Source organism: Lupinus angustifolius, chromosome LG05 (genome assembly GCF_001865875.1).
Source record: "Lupinus angustifolius cultivar Tanjil chromosome LG05, LupAngTanjil_v1.0, whole genome shotgun sequence".
Lineage (NCBI taxonomy): Eukaryota > Viridiplantae > Streptophyta > Magnoliopsida > Fabales > Fabaceae > Lupinus > Lupinus angustifolius.
Window position 1 is genome coordinate 64,388 of NC_032013.1, and position 14,046 is coordinate 78,433.

Sequence of the window (14,046 nt, forward strand, 5' to 3'; positions counted from 1 at the left end):
TTCAACTATTTCTTAAATGATTTTCTTTAAATAAGTTGAAAAACTGCGGAACCGAACCACTAATGAACAGTTCAATTCCTAAATAAAATTTGCGGTTAATCGAATCGAACCATATCTTTGTGTTCAGTTCGGTCACTAAATTGTGTCAAAAACTGAACCGGACTTTTACACCCCTACCAATTATGTTGCACCGGAGATTTTTGCTACTAAGAGTGCTTATAAAAAAAATCACATATTTTTTAAAATTGATATTTAAAAATGCTTTATTAAATAATATTATTTAAAAGAATTTTTTTCTTTAAATTGCTTTGTTCAAATTAAAAAAAAAGTGGGTTGGATATCATCCATCCAATCCATTAAAATGGATACATGGATAGAATGGATGGATTGAAATCCATTGGATATGGATGGATTGGATAATTTAAAAATGTGATGTAATGAATTTATTTGGATTGGTGGATAGTTTTCTATCCATCCATTGGGATCCAAATCCAAACTCATCCAATTGCCACCCCTAATTCAAACGAGACCATTGAGGTGAAGGATATGGACAGGGAGGAAGTTTCCACAGCTCCCGCATCCATCCCCATCATGGAAATGAGTACTAGTGCCAAGGGGTCGCGTTTGGCTGGTGGAAAACTCTTTGCATTTTTCCAGACCTTACTTGGGAGCTCGCTGAAGATCATTTAGGGATTTATCTAACGCACCAAATGTTGGCCAGGAACTACAAAATCTTCATATTGATTCATCTAGACTTGTTCTTTCAATTCCACACTTCCCCAATAGGAGGGCACTCGGGGATCTATAGAACTTATAGGAGGATGGCACAATCGCTTTTCTAGATTGGCATGAAGGGGACAATAACAAAGTTTTTAGCAGCCTACCATGTGTGCCAAGTGAACAAATATTTGGCCTCTTCTCCTACATGGTTGCTACAACCACTACCTATACCTAATGCCATTTGGGAGGAGCTCAACATGGATTTTATTGTAGGTCTTCCCAAATCCAAAGGTTTTGATGTGGTGTTAGTTTTGGTGGATAGGCTAAGCAAATATGTTCATTTTATCCTAATCAAACACCTCTATTCCGCTAGATCCATTGTGAAAGTGTTTGTTAAGGAAGTCATTCGGCTTCATGGAGTCCTCATTTCTATTGTCAGTGATAGAGATCCTACTTTCATGAATAATTTCTGGTAGGAGCTTTTCAGGTTATAGGGCACTACATTAAAAATGAGCATGGCATATCACCTGGAATCGGATGGGCAGACCAAGGTTCTCAATAGAACTTCGTAGACTTATTTAAGGTGATTCTGTTCAGAACAACCCAAAGCTTGGGCAGAATGCATTCCTTGGGTGGAGTATTGGTACAACACTACATTCCAAAGTGCAGCTCACTACACTCCCTTTAAGGTAGTATAGGAAAGGCCTTTCCCTTCCCTATCTAGATTTGTACCGGGAAAAGTTTTGGTTGAAGCGGTGGCCCAAGATTTAATTAATAGAGATGAAGCTTTGAAGCAACTCAAGTTTCTTTTGCAGAGGATGTAGAACCAAATGACACATTATGCAAACTTGCACAGAAAGACATCTTCAATTCAGATTGGGGATTGGGTCTATCTTAAGATCGGGTCGCATAGACAAAATTCTTTACCTACCAAGCTGCATCATAAGCTATATGCGAGATACTATGGACCCTACTTGGTTTTAAAATAAGTTGGAATTGTAGGCTTTAAATTATAGCTTCCAGAACAGTCACATATTCACTAGTTTTTCATGTCTCTCACTTGAAAAAGGCAATAGCATACCATCAAGTAGAGCCAGATCTGCTAACAGAATTTCAAGGCACTGCAGAAATCTATCAACCCTCTAAGATTTTGGATTCGCGTACAAGTAATCGAGCGAGTTCCGAGATTTCACAAGTGTTGGTGCAATGGCAAGGGAAGCCTCAGGAAGAAGCCACTTGGGAAGATACCTCTTCCATCAACAATCAATTTCCAAACCTTGTAAGATGAGAGATTACCTTACAATGTTTGTTGGGGCAAGAGGCGTAGAACTAACGACAGAGGCATGAGGGTATTGGCCCAAAATTCCTTGTTGTTTCAATGGACCATTCAAACGAGACCATTGAGGTGAAGGATATGGACAAGGAGGAAGTTTCCACAGCTCCGACATCCATCCCCATCATGGAAATGAGTAAAGACCTTACTTGGGAGCTCGTTGAAGATCATTTAGGGATTTATCTAACTAACGCACCAAATGTTGGCCAGGAACTACAAAATCTTCAGGATGATTCATCTAGACTTTTCTTTCAATTCATCATTTAGAAGAGTTTTCAAGACAATGAATTGCAGCTAGAGAAATTAGAACTCTAATGATTTTTCACACCCTCGGGTAGAGAAATTAGGCTTCTTATGAGCCTCATCAATGGCAATACAGACCAAGAAATAACGTTCATAAATGATTGGCAGAGGAGGAAAGGGGAAAGAATCAAGAAAACGTTACAGTAGAGTTACACTTGTCTTAAAAACATGCATTAAAATTCACTACTCTATAAATGTGGTCAATGGATCTGCCTCCAAAGCTTGGCTACATCCAAAGCTTAACTACATTCAATTTCTAAGTGATCAAGACGAAGAGAAAGAAGAGACTGGTGGAGTAGATGAAACCAGCATCAATTCCTGCCCTTATTGGAACCTTGTCAAAGCTCCCTATATGTTCCATTAATGTCAACAACCCTACACAAATGCTTCTTCCTTTGGCAATCAATTTCATTGGCTATGCATTGTTTGGAGTCACTTTTAGATACACAATAAGTTTAATGATATTCAGCTTAAGACTTTTTGGTGTTGTAAAAGGTAATCAATAATCACTTGGAAAACAAATTTCAAATTCACCACTACAATTTAGAGTTAATATATGATGCAGATCTTGTAATTCTCGGAGGTGGACCAATTCTGGAACTCAACTTTGCAAGTTTCATATCACATGCCCAATACAGTACAGTTTACATATATGATAATCTTTTCATTTTTGTTTCTGCTGTTGTTGTTCTAAATTATAGTTTCAGAACCAGGCTTTTCATTTAATTTTTTTTTAATTTTTATGAATCTGAAAGTTATGAAAATGCCAAGGAACTGTGGCTTTGGAGAAAGAGAAAGTGATACTAATAGGAAAATAAGGTGGAGACCGTTAGGAAAAAGTCACAAAGAAGCAGACCAAAGATAATGCAGTGCAATGAACTACTGTCCGGTGCATAATAACAATGGGAAAAAACATCCTTTACTCAGATTGAATTACAAGATAAGACAAATGGTTGGTTTGTGGAGCTAGAGAAAATGCAACAAAAAAAAGGTAGTCCAATGCACGAGGTTCCTATTTAGTGGAATGGAGAGCGTAGATATACGCACTGCGTAAGTGGAGAGATTGTTTCAAGGATTTGAACTCATGGTACCGTTGCGCCGAGTTCACCCTAAATGGAGAAAATGCAAATTGAAGAGTAATACCAATGATGCCTAAATAAGTATACATGACACATGCTTTTCAAATGTACTAATCCCATCTTAATTTGAAATGAGAATTTGTCAAGGTGAGAGGTATTCCAAGTGTGAGTTAGTGCTACAAAGAAGTCCTACATTGTGTATAAGTAGATGACTTAAAGAGCATAAATGGACTCATAAACCTAATGCCTTAAAGTTTTGGGTCAAGATGTAGATCTCTCATTGCTTGGACTCCTCAATCCCATCACAAGGTCATCAGAATAGTGAAGCATGGTCATATCTTCTCATTTTAATGATATCTCATGAACTATGCATAAAAAATGTAACAGATGCATCTTATGTATCCTCTAATAAACCTAAATCAGGGGAAATGGTATTTTTTTACCTCACTTTCAAGTGTTAAAGCTTAGATGGGTGACAAAACTACCCATGCAGTTTTAAGATTCTAAAATCCAAAAATTATATACTCTTGTATGAAACTCTAAACTAGTTATTAACTGAAACGCTGATAGGAGAGCATGGCTCATTAATCTAATCTAATCTAAGCAGAAGACAAGCATGGGAATAAAAAATGAATAAGAAAAGTGAAGGTGATATCATATAATAAAGCAAAAGATAATAATAAGAGGAGAGAGTGGTATCAATTGAGTGAAAGTGATAAAAGAAAAGAAAAATTAAAGATAGTGAAATTCATCTTCCTTGAGATGGGCAAAGAACTTAACAGGGCGACCTTGGATGTCGGTGAGAAATTGAACCTTGTAAGGAAAATTGGCAGAGATTCTCTTACCCTTCCAGAGAGCAACGTACTGTTTGATCTCACCTTCCAGACCTGTAAGATCAAACTCTGCAACTTTAGGGATGTGGTATACCTTGAGAGGCACCTTCACCTTAACACGCGCTCCAATCTTAGATTCTTCTTGTTCTTGGTCGTCTGGTGATGACGTGGACACTTCAGCAGCAGCAACCTCACACCTAATAATACTAGTACTAGTTCGATTAGGGATGATTGAAGAAGTCTTATTGTTGAGATGAATAGGAGTAGGAAGAGAAATAGGCATAGGCATATGAGACATCATGATCCATCCAGTGGTGCAGTTTGGGGAGAATGACCTCACACCACCCACCCTTAACCTTAGGTCACTAATACAGCTGCTCATACTCATACTCAGACTCATGCTTTGATTGATTATCTCTCACACCTCACGCCTTACACCCAATCTATTTCTCATTCTTAATCCACCCATTCACCAAATATTCCTAATTTTTACACACACACCACACCACACGTGTCCCATTCTCCAACACATCTACACCTATCTATCCATCTAATTTTTTCGCAAATACCTATTTGTTTTTCATTTTTCTCCTTATCTTTTATCTACACTTTTAATCAGTGTTATTAATAGTGTATCAGTCATTAAATCACTTATGGTACTAATATAGTGGTTCAACCATTAGTTTATTAATTAAATTGCATATCGGCGAAATTAGATATACATATATAATATATTAACAATGTTAAAAATTAATAAAAAATCAATATTTTTTTTATTTTTATTAAAAAATTAATTTTAAATAAAAACCGGTCAGTATGATCAGTACGGTTTAATTGAAAACTGATCATAACAATAGGAATACATGAATAACATGTGTCCTTAACCATATGAATAGACAATAAAATTGTGTTTTTAATCATAACGCCAAAAATATCACCATATACTAATGCACATGTAATTTGTTAGTCTTAATAATAAACAATTAAGATTTGCAAAGAAGAAAAACAACAATAAATTATTAATCAACAACTCAACTTACGGGTAATAATAAACAACAACACCAGTTTTATTTTGAAAGACATTAGTAAAACTAAATTAGTACACCCCTCTTACTAAATATCTTCCATTACATATTTGCCTTCTCAAGCCCCAAACTTTCGCTAACAAGTGATAACAGGTAGAATATCAACTTCAAAACAAATCTATCATACCAACAAGTGTTGGTTTAGTAGTGTAAAGCTCACTAGACCATCAGCATGACCAAAAGTGAAGGGATACCCTTAGTAATACACAATAAAAACAAATTTATCATTTTTTCAAAGCAAAAAGGAAATGTGAAATATTTTCATAACAGCCTGAAATAAACTTCAAAGCAAATCTACATTAACATAGAATACAAAAACAAGCTTCATCTTAAGCTAATAGCTATGTTCTCCATTTTATGATAAGGACAAATAGCACAAAGTTTAACAAAGGACAACATAACATAACACATCCTGCATCATCCTCATTTCACTAAGCATATCTTTATAACAGAGGCAACTCCAATACGATGTAGGGCAACAACTGCATCACCAGGCTTACAAAGTCCCTTTTCCGTTGCTGACTTAAGAGCAGCTTCCAGAATCACTTCTGTAGATTCTGCATCAGTAGCTTTTGCAGATCCTTCAGCCAATAAAGGAATCAAACCCCTGTATATTAAGCTGTGCCTTGCTGGTGTGTCATCACTGCAGGTCCAATCGAATGAGTCTGTTGTCAAAACTGGAACCACGACTGACAAGATTGGCACTGCTGGCCTATACTTAGCAACTAACTTGGCTGTTGACCCACCGCGTGTCAGCACTACAATGAGTTTTGCTTTAGCCTTATTAGCGGTGCGAACAGCAGACGATGCAAGGCTTTCCAATGGACTCATAGGCAAAGGAGTAGACCTTATCATCTCTTTGAAGATGGCACCATAGTCGAGGGATGATTCTGCTTCAATGCAAATGCGTGCCATGATTTTAACAGCAATTTCAGGGTAAGCCCCAGCTGCACTTTCACCACTAAGCATGACACAATCAGTTCCATCAAGAACTGCATTAGCTACATCAGTTGCTTCAGCTCGGGTTGGCCGGGGAGACTTGATCATCGACTCAAGCATCTGGGTAGCAGTGACCACAGGCTTGCCAGCAAGATTGCATTTGTATATCATCATTTTCTGAGCCAGAAAGATCTTCTCAACTGGGATTTCCATCCCAAGATCACCACGTGCCACCATGAATGCATCAGTCTCACGCAAGATCTCATCAAAATTCATGACTCCCTCTTGATTCTCAACCTTAGAATTCCATAAAATCATATAAAACAAATCAGTATTTCTGAAATTAAAAGAAACGAGCTGATAAATAAAAATATTCAGCATATAGAAGTAAAGCAAATAGACAAGTAATCCATTGCTCATTAATATATGTAAACAAGAATGCAGCTTGTCCTAAAAATAAGAACAACAAGATGCAACTTGTTTCCAATATAGGAAACAATCATGAATGGTGAAGAAAAAGAATGCAACATAATACCTTTGACATGAGCTGAATATGGTTGGCATGTGGGCCGAGAACCTTGCGGACATTAACGAGATCTGAGCCCTTACGAACAAAAGAAAGAGCAATGATGTCAATCTTGTTAGGGACACCCCATTGAAGGATGTCTTCCTTGTCCTTATCGGTAAGAGTGGGAAGATCGACGATAACACCAGGAAGATTGACATTTTTCCTCTCACCCAACATTGCGGTGTTTTGACAACGACATCTAACAGTACCGGCTTGTGTATCAGAGGATAAGACAGTGAGGGTGATTGTTCCATCAGAGCACAATATGGTATTTCCGGACTTGAGGTGGAGAGGCAGTTTCTTGTAACTCATTGATATGGTCTCCGTATCCCCTTTAATATCATAATCAGTAGTTATGGTGATTTCTTGTCCTTCTTTAAGCTGAATAGGTTTTCCATCTTTCAGAAAACCAGTCCGAATCTCTGGTCCCTATAGGAAGACAGTTAGAGTTAATAAGAGAGTAGTAGAATATGAGAGAAGAGTAAGGATAGCATAGATACCTTGGTGTCGAGCATGACGGCACAGAGGATGCCAGTGTTTTGCATAGCAGTCTTAAGATTGTTGAGAGTACCCTGATGATAATCGTGGGTCCCATGAGAGAAATTGAAACGAGCAACATTCATGCCAGCTCTCAGAAGTTTCTCAATCATATCAACGGATCGAGAAGCAGGACCCAGTGTACACACTATCTTCGTCTTTGGTACACGCACTCCATCATTTCCCACTTCTTTCAGTATTCCTTTAATCTCTATGTTCGCCATCTCTTTTTCCTAATTCCTTCTACACAAATACTAATAATAGTAATAATAATACTAATACAGATAAGTGAAAGGAAGGGAAGAAGCATATATATATATAGAGATAGATAGATACCTTTGGGTTGAGAAATTACACAATACACACCACAACTTGCTTGCTTACTTCTGGTTTTGGGTTTGGTTTTGAAAGCAGCCACACCTACTTCGCACTCTGGGGTTATCAAGCCTTTAACTATTATTTATTTATTTACCTAAACACTACACGCTTCCCTCATGCCTGCTTCCAAAAGACCACAAACCCTCATTATTCTTCTTTATTTTACTCTTTTTTTATTATTATAACAGAGTGCCATATGTGGCTCTCCCTAAGCCCAATATTCCATTAGGGTCTTATTATTATACATTTGTTATGTTTGAGGGTAAATATGATATATATATATATTAAATCCTTAAAATTATATGTATTTTGGTAACATTTTTACTAATAATTAAAGTGTAAAAAGTAATTTCGAACAAAAAAAAATAATTTATGATATTTATTTATAAAAAATATAAAAGTTAAGAAAATTTTGTGAACTTTGTAAAAAAACAACCTAAAAGTACACCCTCTTTACTCTTTAATGGTGATTTTTGCATTTAATTATTGCAAAATATTTGCAATATGTATGTACAAAATTATTTGTGAAGTGTATGTTATAAAGGCAACCATAAAGACATTGAAAATAATAAATGACAAAGTTGCCATATAAATATTATTACACAATTTAATTACCTTGAATCATTTTTTTGGTACACATTAATATTTCACAATTAAATTGTTTTGGAACGGTTTAATTATTGTTTGAATTATGTTTTAACTTTATATATTAAAATAAAAAATAATATATAGATATAATTTAGTATTATTTGATAATATATTATTTGAAGTATTTAATAGTAAGAGTGGTGGGCGTGATTAAATTGTTTTGAGGAAGAGAGGCAGAGATTAGGGTTTGTGGAGAAAGGGGATGGCTAAGTTCAATGTGGTGCAAAAGCGAAGGAGAACTCAAATAGCAGAGAAGAAAAGGAAAGCTCACGGAGACCCTTCCACCGGAAAACTCAAAGTTAAGAGTCAACCTCTTTCAATCTCTGGAAAACGGAAACGCAAACTCCTTAAACAATGGAGACGTGACCAAAAGGACGCCTTACAACAGGGTTTGATAACTATGGAAGATGTTCAAATGGCACTTTCTCCTTCTCAACAAGGTAACTACTCTTTACTCTCTTTTTTATCATTTTATTATTATTTCTATTTCTCTTTTCATATTATTTTATATTTTTTACCAGGGGAAACCAAGGATACCCGTACATCTTCTGCAAAAATTCACTTGAAGAAGAAGAAGAAATTGAAGACCTCCTTCAAAATTAAGGCCAAAGGTATTTATTTGAATAAATTGTAACTTGTCGTATACATCACTTTTGTAAGATATGCATACATGTACAGGATATGTGTTTCATAGCCTGTGCATCACTGTTCTGCTCATACCTATACCAGCACTGCTTACTGACTAATGATCAGATGACTGTTTAATTATTCACCAGTCAGATAAATAAGTGAAATGCTGTGATCTATTTAATTACATGGTATCTGATTGTAGGAAAGATTTAGATTCTAGAGATTCATGTTTTGTGAGTGAACATGATTTATGATACCTGCCACACCTAGTGGACTAAGGCTTGGTTGTTATTATCGTGATTACATAGGATGGACTATTTAAAATGAAGTATGCTTGAACTTCAGTTAATATTTGTTCCTTGGGGACAGGGCATCTAAAAACGAAATCTGTAGCAAAATATATACACTTTCTCTTATCTTCTGTGTTCTAATGTTTAAATAATATCTGTGTATTCATACAGGCAAGAACAAAAGAAAATCTGATGTGCCTGCTGCCGATATTTCGACTGATGCTATGGTGGAATGAATATGAAAGTTGAATTTTGTGATGTCCAATGAAACACTGTATGATGTAGGTTCAGCTACTTGTTCAGTCAGGATTTTGGATTTGAGACTATAGTTACTTTGGGATTATCTTATTCAAGCTTAGAACATGATGTTTGTCTTTATTTATTGGATTTAACAATGCAAATGTAGCCTTTTAATTATGCAAATGTGTGTTTTAGTTTTAACAATGTCAATATACGAGTAACATGTGTGTTTTTAACCATGCAAGTAAACGAGTACCATATGTGTTCTTAAGTATGTGAATGCATATATAATTTGTGTTCTTAATCATGTGGCAAATTAATAATGGTCGTCCTGATGGACGAAATGGCTGCCTAAACAGTGCACTGTGACTAAGAATAATATTGTTATCCATAAGTCTAAGAATAATATTGTTATCCATAAGTCGTAACCTATTTTCGTGGAGAAAGCAAAGATGAAGGCACCTTGATGATGACGCACCACCCCACTGGGCATTGGGGGAAGCATGGTGAATGACATCGTTGTTAAGAATACAAGAATTCTCTGCTGTAATCTTGGTTCTAGCTTCAATTTCACTACAAATTTGTGAGTGTTGTATCTGCATTATCAAAGATAACTTTATTCCTGCATCTCCATATGGTATTGTTCCTAAGACAGAATCAGAGCACTGCAAATTAACCCTACACCAATTAGTAAGGTCAGAGTTGACTGTTAAATTAAGCACACCCATTATTAACTTGGTAGTTTATATTGTACCTCCCTTAATTTCTCTCAAAACTTATTATTAATAGAATTAAAAAATATGTGTATTAACAATGTAAAAGTATATCTATTATTATTTTGTTAAATAATATAAATGAATAATAAATAATATTAAAGAATGATATAGTGGAACAGTAGAGTATATATAAATGTTTTGGAGTGACAATCCATATATATATTAGAGGATGGACGATGATATTATTGTAGGTAGCTCCGTTAATTTCTGCTCTAAATTGAAAAACAGAGAATCCAACGGCCATGATTCCATTGATGATTGTTATATATGATTTGAAGGAATGAATGAATGATTTCTTCTCTCTCGTTCTCCGCATTTCCCAAAGGTAGATTTCCTGCGATGCCACCATTAGCATTTTCTTCAATTCATTTCTTGTGTTATGGACTTGTTTAATCGCTTATCTATCTTTCATTCTCAGTTATTTACATTTCTTTATTGTCAATGCTTCTCGATCTGTCTGTCTTGTTCAAAATTTACATTCCCTGCTTTTGTAGCTTAATTCATAGTTGTAACATGTGTTAATTCATTTTTTGATGTTTCAATTAATTCACAATGTTTGTTTTATAGAAATGCCTCAATTCTATGTACTAGTAATTTTTTAATCTCTATTTTAAATCCAGTGAGCAGATATATTAGAAGAAGATGGCAGATACTGAGGATATCCAACCTCTTGTTTGTGACAATGGAACTGGAATGGTTAAGGTATGGATCTTTTTGTCATTTATTTATTTATTTATTTATTTACTTGGTATAAATCATCCCTTATTTGTACACCACAAGTGTAGTAGGACATTTTAACAATTGAGTTGAATCTCAATTTACGATTTCAGGCAGGATTTGCTGGAGATGATGCCCCACGTGCTGTTTTTCCTAGCATTGTAGGCCGTCCTCGTCACACTGGTGTCATGGTTGGCATGGGCCAAAAAGATGCTTACGTTGGTGACGAGGCACAGTCTAAACGTGGTATTCTCACTCTCAAGTACCCCATCGAGCATGGAATTGTAAGCAATTGGGATGATATGGAAAAGATTTGGCATCATACCTTCTATAACGAGCTTCGTGTTGCACCAGAAGAGCATCCAGTTCTCTTAACTGAGGCTCCTCTTAACCCCAAGGCTAACCGTGAGAAGATGACCCAAATAATGTTCGAGACTTTTAATACCCCTGCTATGTATGTTGCCATTCAAGCTGTTCTTTCACTTTACGCCAGTGGTCGTACGACTGGTAAGCTGATCTGTTGTCTGAGAGCGAATATGATAAGGATTTAATTACAATGCACTTGCACTGTAAATGTTGTGTACATTGTCAACCAATTGTGTATTGAAACATCATTTAAATGCTTGAAAAAATGTCATTTATGATTTGATGCATGGTTTTTTGATAGTTTACACTAACAATGAATCAAAATCAAATTAACATGATGACATGCACCTTGTGTGAACTAGGATATAATGGAATAATCTTGCTAGCAGAAAATTGCTATAAACCTATCTGTTATGTTTTCCTCATCAACAGAGAGGCAAACCTCTTATTCATATGTAATTGATATAATTTCTCTCTCTCTTTTCTAAGATAATGATTTATTTTCCTTCCTTTTGCAGGTATTGTTTTGGATTCTGGTGATGGTGTCAGTCACACAGTTCCTATATACGAGGGTTATGCCCTCCCACATGCCATCCTCCGTCTTGATTTGGCTGGCCGTGACCTCACTGATACCTTGATGAAAATTCTGACTGAACGCGGTTATTCTTTTACAACCTCAGCGGAGCGTGAAATTGTGAGGGACATGAAAGAAAAGCTGGCTTACATTGCCCTTGACTTTGAGCAAGAGCTAGAGACTTCCAAGACCAGCTCTGCAGTGGAGAAGAGCTATGAGTTGCCTGATGGGCAGGTTATCACTATCGGTGCGGAGCGTTTCCGGTGTCCGGAGGTGTTGTTCCAACCATCCATGATAGGAATGGAAGCTGCAGGCATACATGAGACAACATACAACTCCATAATGAAATGTGATGTTGATATCAGGAAAGACCTGTATGGTAATATTGTCCTTTCAGGAGGGTCAACCATGTTCCCTGGCATTGCTGATAGGATGAGCAAGGAAATTTCCGCTTTAGCTCCTAGCAGCATGAAGATCAAGGTCGTAGCGCCACCTGAGAGGAAGTACAGTGTCTGGATTGGTGGTTCGATCCTGGCATCCCTTAGCACCTTCCAGCAGGTTTGTTATGTTCTTTGATTTGATTCTTCTGTTTTGTTGTGAGATATGCCTTTTCATGTTTTCTAATGAGACAAACTATCCATTCTTTGAGTGCAGATGTGGATTGCAAAGGCAGAGTATGATGAGTCTGGACCATCAATTGTGCATAGAAAATGCTTCTAGAAATGTTTTAAGGAGTATGGTTGTTGAACATAAACAAGATTGAAGTGCATTTTGTAACCTTTCATTCTAGTTTTTGTTATTCTTCGGAGAAGGCTAGGACTTTGATTTTCAAAATGTTCCAATTCTTTTTAATATTTATTATCTTGATCATTTTTACATTCATTATTATGCGTCCCAATTTTCTGAGACTATCAAATGAACTAACACATGTATCCATTGAATTACATATTTTGGATTTCCAAAGTTAACTTACCAAGCCTGTACATTATTTCTTAAACAATGACCTTAAAGCACTTATAAATATTATACTAACAAATATTTTGATAAGGGTGATTCTGTAATTCTGTTCAAAGTTAGTTAGGAAGTAGGCTATAAATAGAAACTTTTCAAATGGTAGTTAATAACAAATTTCCATTTTTAGAAAGTTTCAAAAACTTCTTCTTCTTCTCTCTTCAAACCAAATTCTTGTAATTCTTGATTGATTATAATAAGAAAGTTCGAATTCCTTTCTCAATTATAGGAATTCATACGCTTATTCCATTGAATTCATCGGTTCTTGTGTGATTCCTTGAATTCTATAAAACAACCACAACAATTGGTATCTAGAGTTTTTTTTCTGGGGTGGGGAATGGCAGAGTCTACGCGTGTGCAAGCCGTTGCAAGAGAAATTGAAGAACGGTTGGAAACACGCCTTTCGGATAAACTAGAACTACGTCTCGCTGAATTGGTGAGCTCAATGCAAAAATCCATGGCGGAATCTGTTAAGCAATCAGTGGAAGAGGTGTTCAGGCAGAATATGGTATCAGAAGGATCATCATTGCCGAACAAATCGGGCATGGGAAGTGGAGATCACCACCATCGCAATCAAGGTGAGCGTAATAATAACTACTTATATGTGTGTCACACACGGTTATCTAGGATAGAATTTCCTAGATTCAATGGAACTAATGTGAAGGAGTGGTTATACCAATGTGAAACGTATTTCATGGTGGACAACACTCGGGAGGAATTTAAGGTCAAACTTGCAATAATGCACTTTGAAGGTAAAGCCTTGAAGTGGCATCACGCCTATGTGAGGTCGATGTGGGTGAACTCACTACCTACCTGGGGAGAGTATGTGAAGACACTAATTGAAAGATTCGAGGAGGTTTGTGATGACCCTATGGCAGAGTTGATGAAACTTAGGCAGAAGGGCACCATTGTTGAGTATCACAAAGAATTTGATGTTGTCATTACAAGGCTGGATCGTTTTGAAGATTACATTTTGAGTTGTTTTCTGAGTGGTTTGAAGAACGATGTACAGATGATGG

General features: G+C 36.3%; 4 protein-coding genes across 7 annotated transcripts; 2 read left to right on the forward strand and 2 right to left on the reverse strand.

The window, feature by feature from the left end:
• LOC109347246 (ferredoxin-thioredoxin reductase, variable chain-like) lies at window positions 4,066-4,720 on the reverse strand. Its single transcript, XM_019586951.1, has one exon. The coding sequence runs from the start codon at window positions 4,666-4,668 to the stop codon at window positions 4,168-4,170; it is 501 nt and encodes a 166-aa protein (XP_019442496.1). The 5' UTR covers window positions 4,669-4,720; the 3' UTR covers window positions 4,066-4,167.
• On the reverse strand, window positions 5,566-7,879 carry LOC109347247 (pyruvate kinase, cytosolic isozyme-like). Of its 3 annotated transcripts, none has more exons than XM_019586954.1 (4): window positions 7,734-7,879; window positions 7,361-7,651; window positions 6,828-7,289; window positions 5,566-6,589 (listed from the first exon to the last, which is right to left on the reverse strand). In XM_019586954.1, exons 2-4 carry the CDS (start codon window positions 7,619-7,621, stop codon window positions 5,777-5,779), a joined length of 1,536 nt encoding a protein of 511 aa, XP_019442499.1. In that variant the 5' UTR covers window positions 7,622-7,651; window positions 7,734-7,879; the 3' UTR covers window positions 5,566-5,776. The 3 variants fall into 3 exon arrangements, with proteins under 3 accessions (XP_019442499.1, XP_019442498.1, XP_019442497.1); XM_019586953.1 differs by having other exon boundaries at window positions 7,361-7,637; window positions 7,734-7,878; XM_019586952.1 differs by having other exon boundaries at window positions 7,361-7,640; window positions 7,734-7,878.
• Window positions 8,561-9,734, forward strand: LOC109347250. 2 transcript variants are annotated; one of them, XM_019586960.1, is made up of 3 exons: window positions 8,561-8,863; window positions 8,945-9,034; window positions 9,515-9,734. In XM_019586960.1, the coding sequence occupies exons 1-3, from the start codon at window positions 8,626-8,628 to the stop codon at window positions 9,577-9,579; spliced, it is 393 nt and encodes a 130-aa protein (XP_019442505.1). In that variant the 5' UTR covers window positions 8,561-8,625; the 3' UTR covers window positions 9,580-9,734. The 2 variants fall into 2 exon arrangements, with proteins under 2 accessions (XP_019442505.1, XP_019442506.1); XM_019586961.1 differs by having other exon boundaries at window positions 8,561-8,852; window positions 8,964-9,034.
• LOC109347249 (actin-97-like) lies at window positions 10,603-12,920 on the forward strand. The gene is made up of 5 exons (XM_019586959.1): window positions 10,603-10,684; window positions 10,980-11,061; window positions 11,190-11,583; window positions 11,961-12,574; window positions 12,671-12,920. The coding sequence occupies exons 2-5, from the start codon at window positions 11,002-11,004 to the stop codon at window positions 12,734-12,736; spliced, it is 1,134 nt and encodes a 377-aa protein (XP_019442504.1). The 5' UTR covers window positions 10,603-10,684; window positions 10,980-11,001; the 3' UTR covers window positions 12,737-12,920.

Bases quoted from the DNA above. Each gene is read 5' to 3' on its own strand.
- LOC109347246 (XM_019586951.1), bottom strand. From the start codon at position 4,668: ATGAGTCTGAGTATGAGTATGAGCAGCTGTATTAGTGACCTAAGGTTA.
- LOC109347247 (XM_019586954.1), bottom strand. From the start codon at position 7,621: ATGGCGAACATAGAGATTAAAGGAATACTGAAAGAAGTGGGAAATGAT. The intron at 7,290-7,360 runs GTATCTATGCTA...GTCTTCCTATAG, and splicing joins CCGTCATGCTCGACACCAAG to GGACCAGAGATTCGGACTGG. The intron at 6,590-6,827 runs GTATTATGTTGC...TGGAATTCTAAG, and splicing joins ATATTCAGCTCATGTCAAAG to GTTGAGAATCAAGAGGGAGT.
- LOC109347250 (XM_019586960.1), top strand. From the start codon at position 8,626: ATGGCTAAGTTCAATGTGGTGCAAAAGCGAAGGAGAACTCAAATAGCA. The intron at 8,864-8,944 runs GTAACTACTCTT...ATTTTTTACCAG, and splicing joins ACTTTCTCCTTCTCAACAAG to GGGAAACCAAGGATACCCGT. The intron at 9,035-9,514 runs GTATTTATTTGA...GTATTCATACAG, and splicing joins CTTCAAAATTAAGGCCAAAG to GCAAGAACAAAAGAAAATCT.
- LOC109347249 (XM_019586959.1), top strand. From the start codon at position 11,002: ATGGCAGATACTGAGGATATCCAACCTCTTGTTTGTGACAATGGAACT. The intron at 11,584-11,960 runs GTAAGCTGATCT...TTCCTTTTGCAG, and splicing joins CGCCAGTGGTCGTACGACTG to GTATTGTTTTGGATTCTGGT. The intron at 12,575-12,670 runs GTTTGTTATGTT...CTTTGAGTGCAG, and splicing joins CCCTTAGCACCTTCCAGCAG to ATGTGGATTGCAAAGGCAGA.